This window comes from Telopea speciosissima, chromosome 2 (assembly GCF_018873765.1).
Source record: "Telopea speciosissima isolate NSW1024214 ecotype Mountain lineage chromosome 2, Tspe_v1, whole genome shotgun sequence".
Classification (NCBI taxonomy): domain Eukaryota; kingdom Viridiplantae; phylum Streptophyta; class Magnoliopsida; order Proteales; family Proteaceae; genus Telopea; species Telopea speciosissima.
Genome location: NC_057917.1, coordinates 5241667 through 5256602, shown reverse-complemented (window position 1 = coordinate 5256602; position 14936 = coordinate 5241667). Strand labels below are relative to the sequence as shown.

At 37.6% G+C, this 14936-nt stretch overlaps 1 protein-coding gene across 1 annotated transcript in view; it reads left to right on the top strand.

Moving 5' to 3' along the window:
• Positions 1 to 14936, top strand: part of LOC122652727 (DNA topoisomerase 1) — a 69810-nt gene that overhangs the window by 44956 nt on the left and 9918 nt on the right. Inside the window, exons 11-15 of the mRNA XM_043846551.1 lie at positions 372 to 431; positions 836 to 907; positions 2897 to 3004; positions 3096 to 3166; positions 10449 to 10532. Of these exons, the coding sequence (XP_043702486.1) occupies positions 372 to 431; positions 836 to 907; positions 2897 to 3004; positions 3096 to 3166; positions 10449 to 10532 (395 nt within the window). The remainder of the gene's footprint in view (positions 1 to 371; positions 432 to 835; positions 908 to 2896; positions 3005 to 3095; positions 3167 to 10448; positions 10533 to 14936) is intronic.

The following is a 14936-nucleotide window of genomic DNA, read 5'->3' as shown; positions in this document are numbered from 1 at the left end:
TTTCTGGCATTATCCATCGAGCAGCCGTCACCAGTCTTGGTTCTTGAATTCCTGTCTATCAAATTCAAAAATTTTCACTCTGTAACTTACAGAAGATTGTCATTTTTTACTAGGTATCTACTGACAAAATAGTCCAACATGAAATTTTATTTGGAATAAATTATTAAGTTGATTCATGATATACCCGTCAGGAACTGTGCAAATATATGGTTTTGTCTAGATTCAATATTTAGATTGATTTAGAAAATCCTAACTTTTGATTTTTCTTGTGGATTACCTGTCAGGAACTGTGAAAATGTACGGTTTTGTCTAGATTCAATATTTAGATTGATTTAGCAAATCCTAACTTTTGATTTTTCTTGTGGTATCAGGATAGGAATTATGTGACAGTAAAGATTCGAGTATTATATCCCGAATTTCGTGGCCGTATGGTATGTTCTTGCCTTTTTTGTGGTACATTCCCTTAGTTCTGGTAAATTATAGGGACTTGACAATATCTTTCAATCAAGAAATATTTGAATTTTTCTTCACTGTTCTACATCATTTTGTACCACTGATTTATTTGGAAACATATATAAAACTTGTCTTGCCTCTGCATTCTTGGATGGTTTTAATGTTAGGGTAATGGATATTTATCCTTTTTTTTTCTTCATTTTCTTTCAATATCTATTTTTTTTTTTTTTTTTAAAATTTGTATCTTACTATCATTACTCTACACTCACTGTTGGTCCTTGCATGTCTCTTGTTCTTCCTTCCCTTTTTGGTATACCATTGCTTGTAAATGGAGTCCTAGAGAATTTTGTGGAGTGTTCTAAAGGATTTCTTGTCATATTAGGTATCGGCTTTTCTTGCCCACCATTTCTCTGAGGTGACAGACTATAGTTTCACTGCTGATATGGAGACTGAGGTGAATTCCTTGATCGATTCTTTATGATTGTCTATTTTGGTAAATTTATATTATTTATTTAGTGGCAGGATAAATAGTACAAACTCCACCTCTCCTCTTCCTATGCAAAAAACAGATTATGTCAAAACAACCCCCCCCCCCCCCCCAAAGCCAAAACTCCAGCTCCATTTGGAGATGTCCAGTAATGGCCAATTCCCACCATGCCCCGCCCTTGAGGAAAGAAAAAGGAGGGGAGGGGGTAACTATTCACTCTAAATCATTCAATCTTTACTTCACAACCTGAAGTGAAGTGGATAGATCCCAACATTTACTTTCAATACCTGAAAAGAAGCTGATGAAACCCCAAAATTCAATGGAACACACCCAAGATGACCTACCTGCTTCTCAAAATCGCACCCAATACTCTTTGATCCCCACTGGAAATGGTCTCCTCATTTCTTTTACCTCATCCACTCTATTTGTCATCATCCATCAGGCATCCTGACTCTGCGGGTAGATGATGCATATATGTCATCCAACTCATGTTTGCTTCCTGATGACCATTAAATCCACCTAGATGTTCCTTATCGTCAGACGGTTGCTTAGGCAAAATTGAATGGCACATCAAATATTTTAGAGATGCAGATCCAAGAATCTGCAAGGAAGACAAGCTGCCTAACCATGGGGCCATAGTTGATGCCTTAGTTTAGTTTTATACTTAGTTTTTTTTTTAGATCTTAAATTGAACCGGTCCAACCAATGGTCCAATTTAAGTGACTCTTTTCTATTGGCTAGTTTTGTTTTAATCCTATTGGCTCTTAGAGCATCTTTTAAGTAATTATTTTAAAGCTATGTTTTGTTCCCCCTCCACGATTTTTAGAGGGTGAGGTTTTAGATTTGTAATAGGATTGGGCCTTAGGCCATGGTATTTATTAATGAAACCGTGGGAGACTCCCCCATAATTTAGACTTGGAAAAATTCGATCTCTTTGCTGCTGCCATTGTTGCTGCTGGTTATCTCCTTTGAGAGTGAGTCTTGTGAGTCATATCAAGACAACCTTGTGAGTCATATCAAGGTGGAAGGGTAGGTGGATCTCCTACGACTCCTTGCATTTTGTAGATCGGGAGGTTCTTCTTCAAAACTATCTTCAAGGTTGCTGCCATTGAAGTTCTTCCATTACAAGTAAGTTATTTACAGATTTCTGCAAATAACCCTGCTTCTTCTCATCCTCTAACCTAGACCTACATTCCCCAATCGATCCCCTAAACCCTAGCTTCATCTACTGTCCATAAAACCTAATTCCCTCCATTAACCTCAACCTAATTTCATCCACAGCTCCATTACCATCATCCCTACACTCGACAGCAGCCCCTGCCCCATTCCACTATTGCAATCTTAATTCCCCTTAAACCCTAATAAGCCCTACAGCCCTTAAACCAGCCTAGACCTAACCCACCATCAAACCACACCATAATACTCTCGAACCACCCTCTCACTGCCAATACCACTCGACCAGAACCCCTCCCTTAAATTCCAACTCTAAACACTAGATTTCATCATTCCCTTCATTCTTGAAACCCGAAACCCTAAACCTAAATTTTCTGAAATTTAAAATCCCATTCAAACCTAATCAAACCTAGTTCATTAAAACCCTTAAAACCTGCCTAGTTTTACCAAATAAAACCCAACTCCATTCTCCCAAGTATAACCCTAGATCTGACCTAAAATACCCCAATCTGTCCCAATCGGCTAGCAGTTTCAGAACTTCTGTTCACCTGGCTCCTAGTAGGATCCTATCCTATCTAGGACTACATTATTTAGTGGCTTGTCTATCTTTATGAAACTTGTCATTTTCTTTGCTACTCTGGTTGCAGCCATCCTAATACGAATTGATAAAGAAAGAATTACTTTTTTTTTTTTTGCCATGAAATTAGTTCTTTTCCGCCATTGCTGATGATTTCTCTGTGCTTTCATGTAATTAACCCATTTTTCCGTTGACACCTTAAATAGCTTGATAATGTTTCTGCGGGGGTAACTGAATGGAAGGGCCTTCTAAACGATTATTGGACGCGGTTTAGTATGTATTGTGAGACTGCTGCAGATGTCAGCCCACGACAGGTGACAATTGGTTGGTTGTTTAAATTAGGCTATTTATCTGATTACCTTATTGCAGCTTTTAGTTTCTTCTTATTGACATTTTGTGTTGCAGGTGGAGAAAATGTTGGAGGAAACATTTGGAGATTTCTTATTTGCTTCTCTTCCAGACAGGACATGCCCAAGGTATTATATCTGTAATGTCTTTTATGGATATGTAGATCAGCAAATGTGAGATAGGGAATGGACTATTCAGGTTATGTGACTAAGGGAGGACGTTTCGTCCCTCTGCTTACCCAGCTGGGGTACTGCTGGGTTTGCAGTAATGTAAAGATTCAAATGTGTGCTTAATGCATTGATGAACTTGGACCAATGCCAAATGGAAATGGCACTGGGAGCTGGATGGCTTGTAGGACTTCGTATAATTGTGCAAATAAGTTGGATTATTATCATTATTGCTATCACCTGTATGACTCATTCGTTCTCTCTTGATGAGCTGGTGGGAAATTTTCTTTACTCATTTGCTATTTGTCTTGACCCTTTCTTGGGCCTTAAAACGAAGGGAACTGTAGGCTGAAGCTTTTGCAAAATTTTCAAATACATGGAATGCCTATTCAATTTCAATCTGGTCTGATCTATTATTGTGGTATTAGTTATAATCTAGAAGTGTTGTTTTGCTTGTTAATGCGGATACTGCGACATAATGACTTATGCTAATTGAAGAACTGTTCTTGTTTCATGTTTGTTTAGAAGACCAAAAACTGTGGCTTAACAAGCTGAAAACTATTGTGTGATGCAAGTTAAATCATGGCAATTTGGCAATGGCCGCGTTGCCAACTAACTTGACTTTGGAAAAAAAAAATTAAGGAATTCCTTGGTTCAGCTGCAGGTTGCTATAGATTTTATGGTGCTTTACTAAATCTTAAGGTAGTTTGTGCCTTTCATTGGAAGTAGAAGAACTTGGACTTTTATATAATATGAGTGGTTTAGGTGTGGCTGTGTGGGTTCCTAATTTCTTTTAGTCTTTGTTATTTGTACTTTAGGGAAAGAAAGATTCCAATATTTGGTTTCGGCTTGGATTTCAACCCTGGTCAAAACTTAAATGTTCCTCAAAATCTGCGAAATGGGTTAGAAATTTGGTTCATTTCATAGGTTAACTTGAAATGGTCATTTCAGTGGCCAAATGGTTATAAATTGTCCTGAAACGTCTTATAGTGCTTAGGCTGTCTTTGGTATAGTTTAAATTTATGTTTATCTGACACATAAACATAAATAGATGTCTTTGTTATGATTTATGACCACTATTTCTCATTAAAATAAATCAATATAAGCATAAATTCATAAACAGCTTGAAAGTTGTTTATGATTTATCATCATAAACTATTAATATTTGTTTATGCGGTAACATGTGTAGAATTGCTACTTAAGTGGGGGGTAAAATGATAAAATTAACAAAACTTAGAACAAAACCTCTCTCTCCCCCCATGGTTTTAGTGCATGGTATCGGATTGGGTATCGGTCACCTGCAAAACAGAAACGATACCGTATCGATATCGTCATGGATTGGCCGTATCGGACAAATTTGCCCTTGATTTCCCTTTAAAAACAATATTTTTAACTGTTTTACCCCTTGTCCTTACCGTGTCAACAATACGGTATTGGCAACTATTAAAACCATTACGCATCGCCTGATACTAGTGATATGATACTGATACCTCAAACCATGCCCACCCACTCCCACCCTCTCTCGTAACATAGATCATATATATATATATATATATATATATATATATATATATATATATATATATATATAAATACATTATATAATATAAATAATTATTTATTATATTATATTATGATATATTAGATATTATGTACTATATAATATAGTATCTTATAATATAATATATACTACTATATATATTATAATATAAAAGAAAAGTTTTTGTTTTATACATAATATATTCTTCACTTAAGCATACCAAACCTATTTTACATTATATAATCTATTATGTCTAGTAATAACCAAACGATTATTGTTTATAGGCCATAACCTATTATCATGATTGATTATTCATAAATAGGTCATAAATATAAATATAAACTATGCCAAAGAGAGCCTTATTTAAGCATGTTTACATACGTTTGAATCATCAGATTGCAACCCCCCTGCCCCCCCCCCCTCCAAAAGTGATAGTTTGGTTTCGGACCCTAGGTTGGTAGTGTACAGTGTGTAGCCTATTGCACCCTTTCCTTTATATAGCCTATTCTACACATAGTTAAGTCCTATAACATACATCATTCAATAAAAATAATTGAAATGTCCAATATGAATGAAGATCCATAAAATTAAAACGCTGTACACAATTTCAACTATTTTGAGCGGGGAATTTCGACTATTTCTACTATTTCGGTAATTTCGCTGATATTTTGACTGAAACCTAGTGAAGTTGTCAAGATATTGGCGGTTTTGTTTCGATTAGGGTCGAAACCAAGATAAAATAGTTGAAGTTTCAGTATTTCAGCAAAAATTTCGAACTATGAAGAAAAATTACTGTTCTGTTCATAGTTATAAAGGCGACAAAGGTGCTGGAGAGGGTCCAAAATCTTGGCGACACCAACAAGGTGGACCAAGGCGTCCAAGGTGCCTGGACGAGCGATGCCTTGATAACTATGGTTCTGCTTTTATTGACCTCTATGCCTGCTTATGGTTTGGGTTTCCTGTACCGAAAGCCAGTGAATAGAATCGAAGTTGATAATCTAATGTTATGTTTTGTCTTCAGACTGTTTTTAGCATGCAAAGCCATACAAAGGGTGATGCAGTTAAGATTGTCCAATTGGATCAATTGGGCTTTAGAATTTTTTTTTTGGTCCATGGTTGGGTTCTATGGACTTTGGGCTTCTTATTTTTGGGTTTCTTGATGTAATATACCTAATTTATAAGCCCATAAAGTGAGGGATAAAGTTAGTACATAGGAATAGTAGTTGAGTTGAGTGTTTGAGTTAGATTAGGATACTTAATAGCTAGGTGGAGTTCTGTTTTGAATTTATTTAGTTAATTGAGTGTATTAGAGCGATCAGGAGTCCTTTTACTAGTCAGATTAGGAATTTTAGAAGGTCTATGCATAGTTAATACGTCCCCAATCTATTAGAGATGACTTGACTAAAGAATTTGAGTTTTTTCTAAGAGTTTTGGTGTTGTTGAGGAGTGCATACGGGATTGGTATTTCAAACTTGATTTCTCCTCCTCTTCTGTTCTCTTCTTCCCTCTTCTTCCTCTGAAGAAGATCGATCTCATCTCTCTTCCCTCCCATTCCATCGATCTGGTTTCTTCCCTTAACGGCTGCAGTTGCTCCCTTTATCTCAGATTTGATCACAGATTTGATTATTGGGCTTTCTTGCATCTGAGATCCAAATCTGGATTTTTCCGATTGATTCAATTGGTATCAAAGCCGAACCTGAGGCTACGTCATGGAGGTTGATGATTCACACCATTCAATTATTGATGAAATCTGTACACTCCAAGAAATCGGGCTTTCCCAATTTAGATTGGCATAGGTCCACAAGAATGATCCAATTTGGGACTATAGTGGATCACCAATCTTGTGTTCTGGATTATTCAGATTGCCCAGGATCTTTAAATCCTTGGCTGGTAAGGTGTTGTTTACTCTATAAGGTTTTGGGGGAAGTGGTGCCTATGTATTACAGAGAAATTTGAAGGAATGACCTATATTTTGTGGAGGTGTATATATCTTAGGAGTGTATTGACTCAGATTTCTAGAATGTGGATTGAGGAATGTTATAGACATAGGAAACACCTTTGATCTTGTATTATTGAGCTTCTTTGTGGAAGTAACGAAGTTTGTGGGCTTTTGGGGCTCACTAAATGTAGTGTATGGAATCATTTATCTCTCTAGCAAGATTTGCGATTCTAGTTAATGAACCTCCAATGCGTTACTCACCAGTTTTCAGATATGGAGGCTCCTCATCACCTTGAGAACAAGGTTTTAGGACTCGGTTTCACCCATGGTTTCAACCAGCCAAGAAACCAAATTCTGCCGAGATCTTGGCGAGTTGGTGTATTTTTTCCTATCAAGACTCGGTGATAGGTTTCGGTGGCCATATGGCCAAGATAGGGGTCCTGAAACTTGACATCCACCATATTTTACAAATTCAAACCCAAAATGGTACTTTGACTTCGGACCCTAGGTTGGTAGTCTACGGTGTACGTGAGCTCTACCCTAGGCTATTCCACGCAATATTTAGAACACATATAATTAAAGTAGAGGTGTAAAACAACTTAATTAAGAATTAGGAATTAAAAAAACATCAAACCATAAACCATTTAATGCATTAGGCATCATATTCATAATCATACATGGTTTGTTTTAATAATTGTTAGAAACTTAGAAAGAGACATAGATTAAACAAATACAAGTGTAAAGGGGCCCTGGGAGGAACCAATGAAAAGCCAGGGTAGAGCCTCAGAGCCGGCCCAAGCGAAGATCGGTACTCTAAGGCCTTTTTGAAGAGCAGCCCGCAAAAGGGAAAGCCGTGGAGACGGCAGACTCGCCAGTCAGGCACGCCGTGAGGCTGACTACATCAGACCGGGAGGTGACAATTCCTGTTTTCCTTTTTAAATTTCCGGGAGTGAATATAGGAAGTGCAGATGGTGGATCAGGTGTGAACATTCAACCAAAGGCGTCTTGGGAATCGGCAATAGCTAAGCATTGTGGCCATCACAGTTCAAGCTACGTATGGCTGGTGTACAACCTACGGGCTCCTTAGCCAAAAGAAAAACAACAAAAAAGGATGCGGTACCTTTAGTCCAATCTTAGACAAAGAGCAAGGAGGATATGAAGCACTGCTGGGTAGACCGTGGCTCCAACCAGGCTGGTTCATGACTGGGCTAATAAAAGAGTCTAAAGCAGGGAAACGCGGGATGGAACGCGGAAAAGGCTTGGCTTTGTTTCACAGAAAAAGGACTAAGGAAATTTCGTTTCCGTAGTGGTGATGCTGGCGTCAGTTGACCTGGTTGATATATACAAGTCCTATGATCCTAGTAGCTAGTATTGAAATGAGTGCTGGACTAGATCATCAAAACGACCATGTTGTTGTTGCTGTTGTCGAATAAAGCTCTGCTCTGATTGAATCACAAACGCTGGCCACGACATATTATGCTGAAAGTAACACTCAAAGTCATCCACAACAGCTCTATAAATGGAATCATCAATGTATTGGAGGTACCCTAACCTAGGGTATACATATGCGGAACGTAAGGAACTCAATAGCCACCGCTACATTGCTTTCATTAAATTTCAATACTTTTCAAAACAAGACAAATATTTTTCACTATTTTTTTGGATTTCTGTATTTTTTTTAATTTCAGAAATTAAAATAAATAATTTTCTAGGTGAAAAAAAACACGACACCATGAGGCCATAGATCGGCCAACAATGTCCAACATATATAATAATGAGTTCCAAACAATGAGTAGATCCCATATTTTTTTCAATTTCTTATTTCAAGAAAACCATTTTATTTTACAGAAAAATAAATCTACCTCCATCAAACTATAGATCGGTGTAAGATAAATCGCATATAAAAACCATGTAGAGTACAAACAAGTATTCATGGTGGATCTATGCAAAAAGTAGTTTTTGAGAAGAGTTTTTTTACCTAACACTGTTTTTAAGAAGAAATGCAACTCCTCCTTGTCTTGAAGCTTAAATCAACAATCTTCAATCTCCAGTAGTTTATGTGACATTTCCCAACAAAAATAGTTAAAAGCCCAAGTTTGGAGTAGTTTTTCAAACCAAAGGCGAGAAATGTCGAGTTGGGCGAGTTTTGTCAAGTTTTGGGTCGAAATTGGGTATTTATAACAATAGTACTAGGCTTGGTTTGACCGAGATGAACTGAAATCGAAACAAGCACCGCAATCTCGCTGAGATAGCGAGATCTCAGTCAAGATATGGTATATTTTATATATTGCCATGCATCTCGTTCAGGTAGGCCACGAAACGAAGATAATAGAGACATCTCGGTGAGATCTTGTACCATGCTTGAGAAGTCATTCATGTGGAAGAGTAGAATTGCCAACCGGGCTGTTTGAGAAGTTGGATGAGCTGGAGCTACTTCGAGTATTTAAGCATGTTTAAAATTTTGGCGCAGGATCCAATGAAAATCAGATTATATTTAGGTGGAAATGTCTACTCATAAACCTTTCTAGATCATGTCAACAGTCAACTACAACATTACTTATTTCGTTTGAAAGTTCATTATTTCAGTTGAGATGAAGGCATATGTCAGTTCATTATTTCTTTGAAACAATAGTAGTCAATCATTTTCTAGGGAAATTAAATGGAGAGGATTGAAAGAATCCTCCATACTTCATATGCCTGAAGGGGGGCTGATGGAGGAGCATCTTGTGCTTCAAACAATGGTGGTGGCGTGGTGCCTCTCTAGAAAGTTCATATTCAGCTCAACGAGATTATGAATGCTTGGATTTGCATGAGATAATTCTCAAAAAAAAGAGCCATATTATATGTATTATTTATAATGATGCCTATTTTAAAAGGTAAATTTTGTTTGTTTATTGGAATATTGGTGCCATATGATGCTTCTTCAGTTTCCTGTCCAACAACACCAAGATCTAGCAATTCTGAGCTCTATTGGGGAAGTTATTGACAATTAGAAGATAAGCTATTAGGCTCCCATTCCGGAAAGTTTAATTTCACTAAGAATTTAGAGTTTCTTTGATTTGATATGCTTTTCTGTTTTTGAAAGGTATGATGTATTAATTCGGGTCATGGTAGGTCTTTTAGTTTACTATGGAGTTAATTTTTGAGTTTATAATTGTTTTTTTCTTTTTAATTGATTAGAGTTCTATAGTTGCTTTCTACTCAGAGGGAATAGACTTTCAGTAAGGTATATAAAATGGGTTTGTATCATTACTTATTCAGATAGTAGTTATTAAATCATGGATGATTCCCGGGGGAGAATTGTGGAAGAAAAGAAATAGAATCTTTGAAGGGAGCCATAACCTAATTTGAGGCTCTTTGGTTATGGAATAGGTTTCATTTTGAAAGAGTTTGCAGATATGATCAAGGGAGTTTTTGAGATGAATTTGCATCCATTCCTCACCCTTCATGTTACTGTAGATGTATTTGTTGGGCATGACATACATAGTCATACTATGCTAGTTCACCTTTTGACAAAATTCAAGTTCTGTCAATTGAGGAATCTCTCTCTTGCGCTCTCTCGTTAGTGTCTATGTGTAACTTCAACACCCTTGAATGATGAGTGCTGAACATTTACCTACAGAAGAATTTGGAATAATGCTGCATAAGATGGCAATACATGAAATATGAGGGTTTTTGCCACCCCTAGGTTGTGCAACATGTTAATCATCTTTGCTTCTAGAAAACTTACTTCTTGTTATAACCGTCAGTTTATTCTTTTGCAGTTGTTCAACGGGTACTTTGGTCTTTAAAGTGAGTAGGATTGGTGCAGGCTATTTTATCGGTTGTGATGAGCACCCGAAATGCAAGTAAGTTTGGATAGACATTTTTTATTTACTTGTTGGAAATCATATTTTAGTTTCAACTTCTCTTTATTGATACTTGTATTTGTTCTGATATTTTATTGGTATTTTCTTTTCTTGATCTGTTTGTGTCGTATATAGGTGGTTGTTTGAGAAACTAAATCTGAAGATTCTATGACTTTCTCTTGTCATCAATCCCTAGATCCAGTTCATTTCTTTCTCTGTTCCTGTCTCATCATTCTTTTCGATACTTCTCTGGATTTGTGATGAGGGTGGTTATAGGGTTGGAGGGTCTCTGACTCTCTTTTTTGTGAATTGGGGGGGGGGGGGGGGAGGTTGATAGGGGTGTTGTGTTGATTGTAGGGGTTGCTGGAATTAATTTTTTGTTTGGAGCTGCTGCTGCGGTTCCCCCTGCATATGGGGTGCTCTTGTATTGTATTGCGTCCCCTAGTTGCTCGCACTGTAGATGTTTATCATACTAAGTGAGATCTAGACCAGAGGCTTTGAGAAAGTGGAGAGAATATGGGAAAGGAAGAGAGAATGAAATCTCATGATGAGCCTCCTCTCACACCATCTTATCTGTATAATGGCTCATCTTAAAGTTCACCGATAAAGGTTGAAAGGGTTCCTAAAGTGGTCAAAGCTTGCCATGTGGCAGACATAAACTGGCATGGGTAGAATCATATAATAAATGATGCCTCACCCATCTCACTGGTCAAGTTCAGCCACAAATGAGCGTAGGGAAGTGCCTCATGGTCTGCTCTATGTTTCATCAAGTTACAAAACTACTGTCATTTTGTAATGGGATATATTCACACACTGGCGCTTTTTAATTCTATTGTCACCTTCTACTTACTTTTGAGGGCCCTTTCTTGTTTGGAGCTGATAGTTGAAAGAACTTGATGTCCTCAGTCCATTGGAAGCACCCCCATCTGCCCACTGGTAGGGCTGAACTTAAATAAAGTTCACATTAGGGGTTTGATGCATTTTGACAAATCATAAGCTTATCTAAAAAGAGTGCATGACAAGGAGCCGGGGTTGAAGAGTGGAGAAGAGCTCTGATGATATTTTTGTGTGAGAGGCAGTACCCCAAAGAGAATAATAAAGAAGGTGAGTGGATTCTCCAAATGCCTTACTCCTGACATGTGTTGTATTAGAGCTTGATGCCCCAAACCAATGCTTTAGATCACATTATTTTTATTAACTAAGTGTCCGATTGGAATGATATTTGACTCTGGAAGTGCCAGAGTGGATGCCTCGAGCTGTCTTCTACTTCTTCATTGTCTTCTCAGACTCCCCCCTTCTCCATATTAGTGTAAATGGTGCTTTATTCCAAGTTGGAACAGCAACAACAACAAACTCAGCCTTCTCCCAACTAAATGGGGTCGGCTACATGGATCCTTGCAAAACAAAGAAGGGAAAATTTACTGAAAGTAAGAAGAATGAAGAAATAATGACAAAAGAGATGAGAAGTGCAAAATGAGAAAAGAAAGTAAGAGGAAAATGGCACCGCCCAGGAAGTCTGGATAATCTCAGCTGGATGGGGTCTGCAATGTGGATCCTTGCCCTCCAATAGGCTCTATCTGAGGTCATACTTGGTACAAGACCTAGACTACTCATGTCATTCCTCACAACCTTTCCTATGGCCATTTTAGGCCTGCCCGTAGCTCTTTTAGCTCCTTCAATCAGGATCAGATCACTCTTCCGTACTGGGGCATCCTCAGGGCGCCATTGAACATGGCCATACCTCCTAAAACGACATTCTCAGAGCTTGTCATTGATCGGGGCAACACCCAAATCAGCTCTTATTAGATCATTCTTTACTTTATGCTTCCTAGTTTTTCCGCACAACCATCTTAACATTCTCATCTCTGCTACACATAGCTTCTCTATATTACACTTCTTAATTGCCCAACATTCTGCCCCATACATCTTTGCTGGTCGGACAACAGTGCTATAGAACTTTCCTTTAAGCTTTAGAGGAATACGTCCGTCACACAGTACTCTGGTGGCGCTTCTCTACTTCATCCTTCCCACTTTAATTCTCTGTGAAACATCATCGTTTAGTCACCTTCCTTACTAATGATCGATCCCAAATATCTAAAATAATTACTTTGCGGTATCTCTCTCAATTTTCACCATGTCATTATCCATCATAGTGTGATTAAAGTCACACCTCATATACTACGTCTTTGATCTACTAATCTTAAAGCCTCTTGTTATCAAGGTTGATCTCCACATCTCTAACTTAGCGTTAATACCTGCTTTTGTCTCATCCACCAAAACTATATCATCGGCGAAGAGCATACACCACGGGACTTTGTCTTGAATGCTCTTGGTTAGTTGGTTATTCCATGATAAGCGCAAACAAATTAGGGATTATGATGCAGATTTATCACCATCTGAGCTTCTTTGCTTAGGAGTAAGTCTAGGATTGGGTTATATACATGTTGGGCCTTTGATCCCATGGGTTTTCTATGTAATAGGTTACTTTTATGGGCCTGAAATATGGGTAATTAGCTTGCATACAGGATTAGCTGTTTTAGTTCCATTTAGTTTTATTTCGGTGTTTTTATTCTTATATTGAACCAGTTCAACCAATGGTTTAATTTAAGTGATTTTAGTAGTTTGTCTTTTAAGTGTTTAGTTGGATTGGATTAGGACTCTGTTTTGAGTCTATTTTAGTTTTCTAGTCAGTTTAGGTTATCTAATAGGTTAAGGATTGGCTTAGGCCTTCCCTTTTTAGTGAAAGAGTCTATTTTTGAGTCTTTTATATAATGTTGTAAGGGGGGAAGGGGCCAAGTATTGGTCTATTGGACACGAATTTTGATATTAATGAAAAACTTTTTGCTGTTCGTCTTCTCCTTTGAAGATTTATCTTGTGTTTGATCAAGGTTGGTGGGATCGGTGTTTGATCCGATTGACACCTTGCGGTGGGAAGCCTGGGTGGTTCGTTTTGGTTACTTTGTTTTCTCCATTACTGTTCTCCAACCAAGCTATCTGATCTCGAGGTTTATTCATCATCAACAAATTCAAATCCCAAACCCTTGGAACTGCAGAAAGATGGAAGGGAATGCTCTTTTCCCATTGTTCTCTTGGTTTCCTCATACAATTTATTTCCCATTGTTCTCTTGGTTCCGTCATATGATTTCTTGTATATTGGGGTGTTTTCCCTAATCTATTATTTTTTCATGGTTTTAAACCCTAAATTGAACTTATCCTTTGGTAAAGATCCTGTTTTGGTTCCTAGTTTGAGCAATTCAAATCTAGGACTACATTAGCTTAGGGCTGATTCCTGATGTAAATCGTAATTGAGAATTCCTTGCCCTGGCTTCCCACAGATCTCACACTAGTCACCACGCCCTTATACATAGCTTTGATAACATCTATATATTGATTTGATACCCCTCTCTTCACAAGAACATGCCGTATTAAGTCTCTAGGGATTCTGTCATATGCTTTTTTCAGGTCAATAAAGACCAAATGAAGATCCTTCTTGCTAGCTCTACATCTTTCCATGAGCCTCCTCAGTAGGTAAATAGCTTCTTTCGTGGATCTATCTGACATAAAACCAAATTTGTTCTTCGAGATAAGAGTCTCTCTTCTCAGACGGGCTTCAATAACCTTCTCCCAAAGTTTCATAGTATGACTCATTAGTTTTATGCTTTTATAGTTATTGTAACTCTGAATATCGCCTTTATTTTTGTAGATCGGAACTACAATACTTCTCCTCCATTCATTTGGCATTTCCAGGTTGGAAATTGTTGAATAATTCTTTCGAGGAGTTCTGAAATTTTTCATCTTTCATGTGCACTGGACATGTGTTCTATGTTCTGTTCTTGAGTCAAATTATGCTCTTCTTCCTGCTGTTGCTATTTGATGGCTCTTATGAATTGGGATATCAATCAAAATATTGATTGACCATATATACATAATCTTAAACCTTGATTCCATCAACATGTTAATCAAATAATTGTCAGCCTGTAATATTTAAGAAACAGAGAGTAAGGCAAATTGTAGAACAAAGAAGCAAGTGGCATAGAAAACTCAAAAATCTCTCCCACTGATGGATAAGTCACCAGTCGGATAACCAAACACTTTCTTGTATCTTTTTGTTATGTACTCTCAACAAGGTTGAGGTGGCAAGCTGAAGGAAATATTGGAGGGTGAAAAAGGAATAATCAGTGGAGTAAAGGAAAAATTAGTAATGCCATATCATTCCTGTTGCAGAGCTTCTTGTAACTAGTACTGCAATTTGGCCATCATATGATTGTATGTAGACTTCAGTCTGAACATAAGTAACAGACCCGTCACTGTTCAGTTCACCTTCCATCAGTATACTCAACACCTTGTCATCACTCAAGCCTTGCATCCCGGAGAGCCAAGGTCATCTTTAAGCTAAGGTGATGA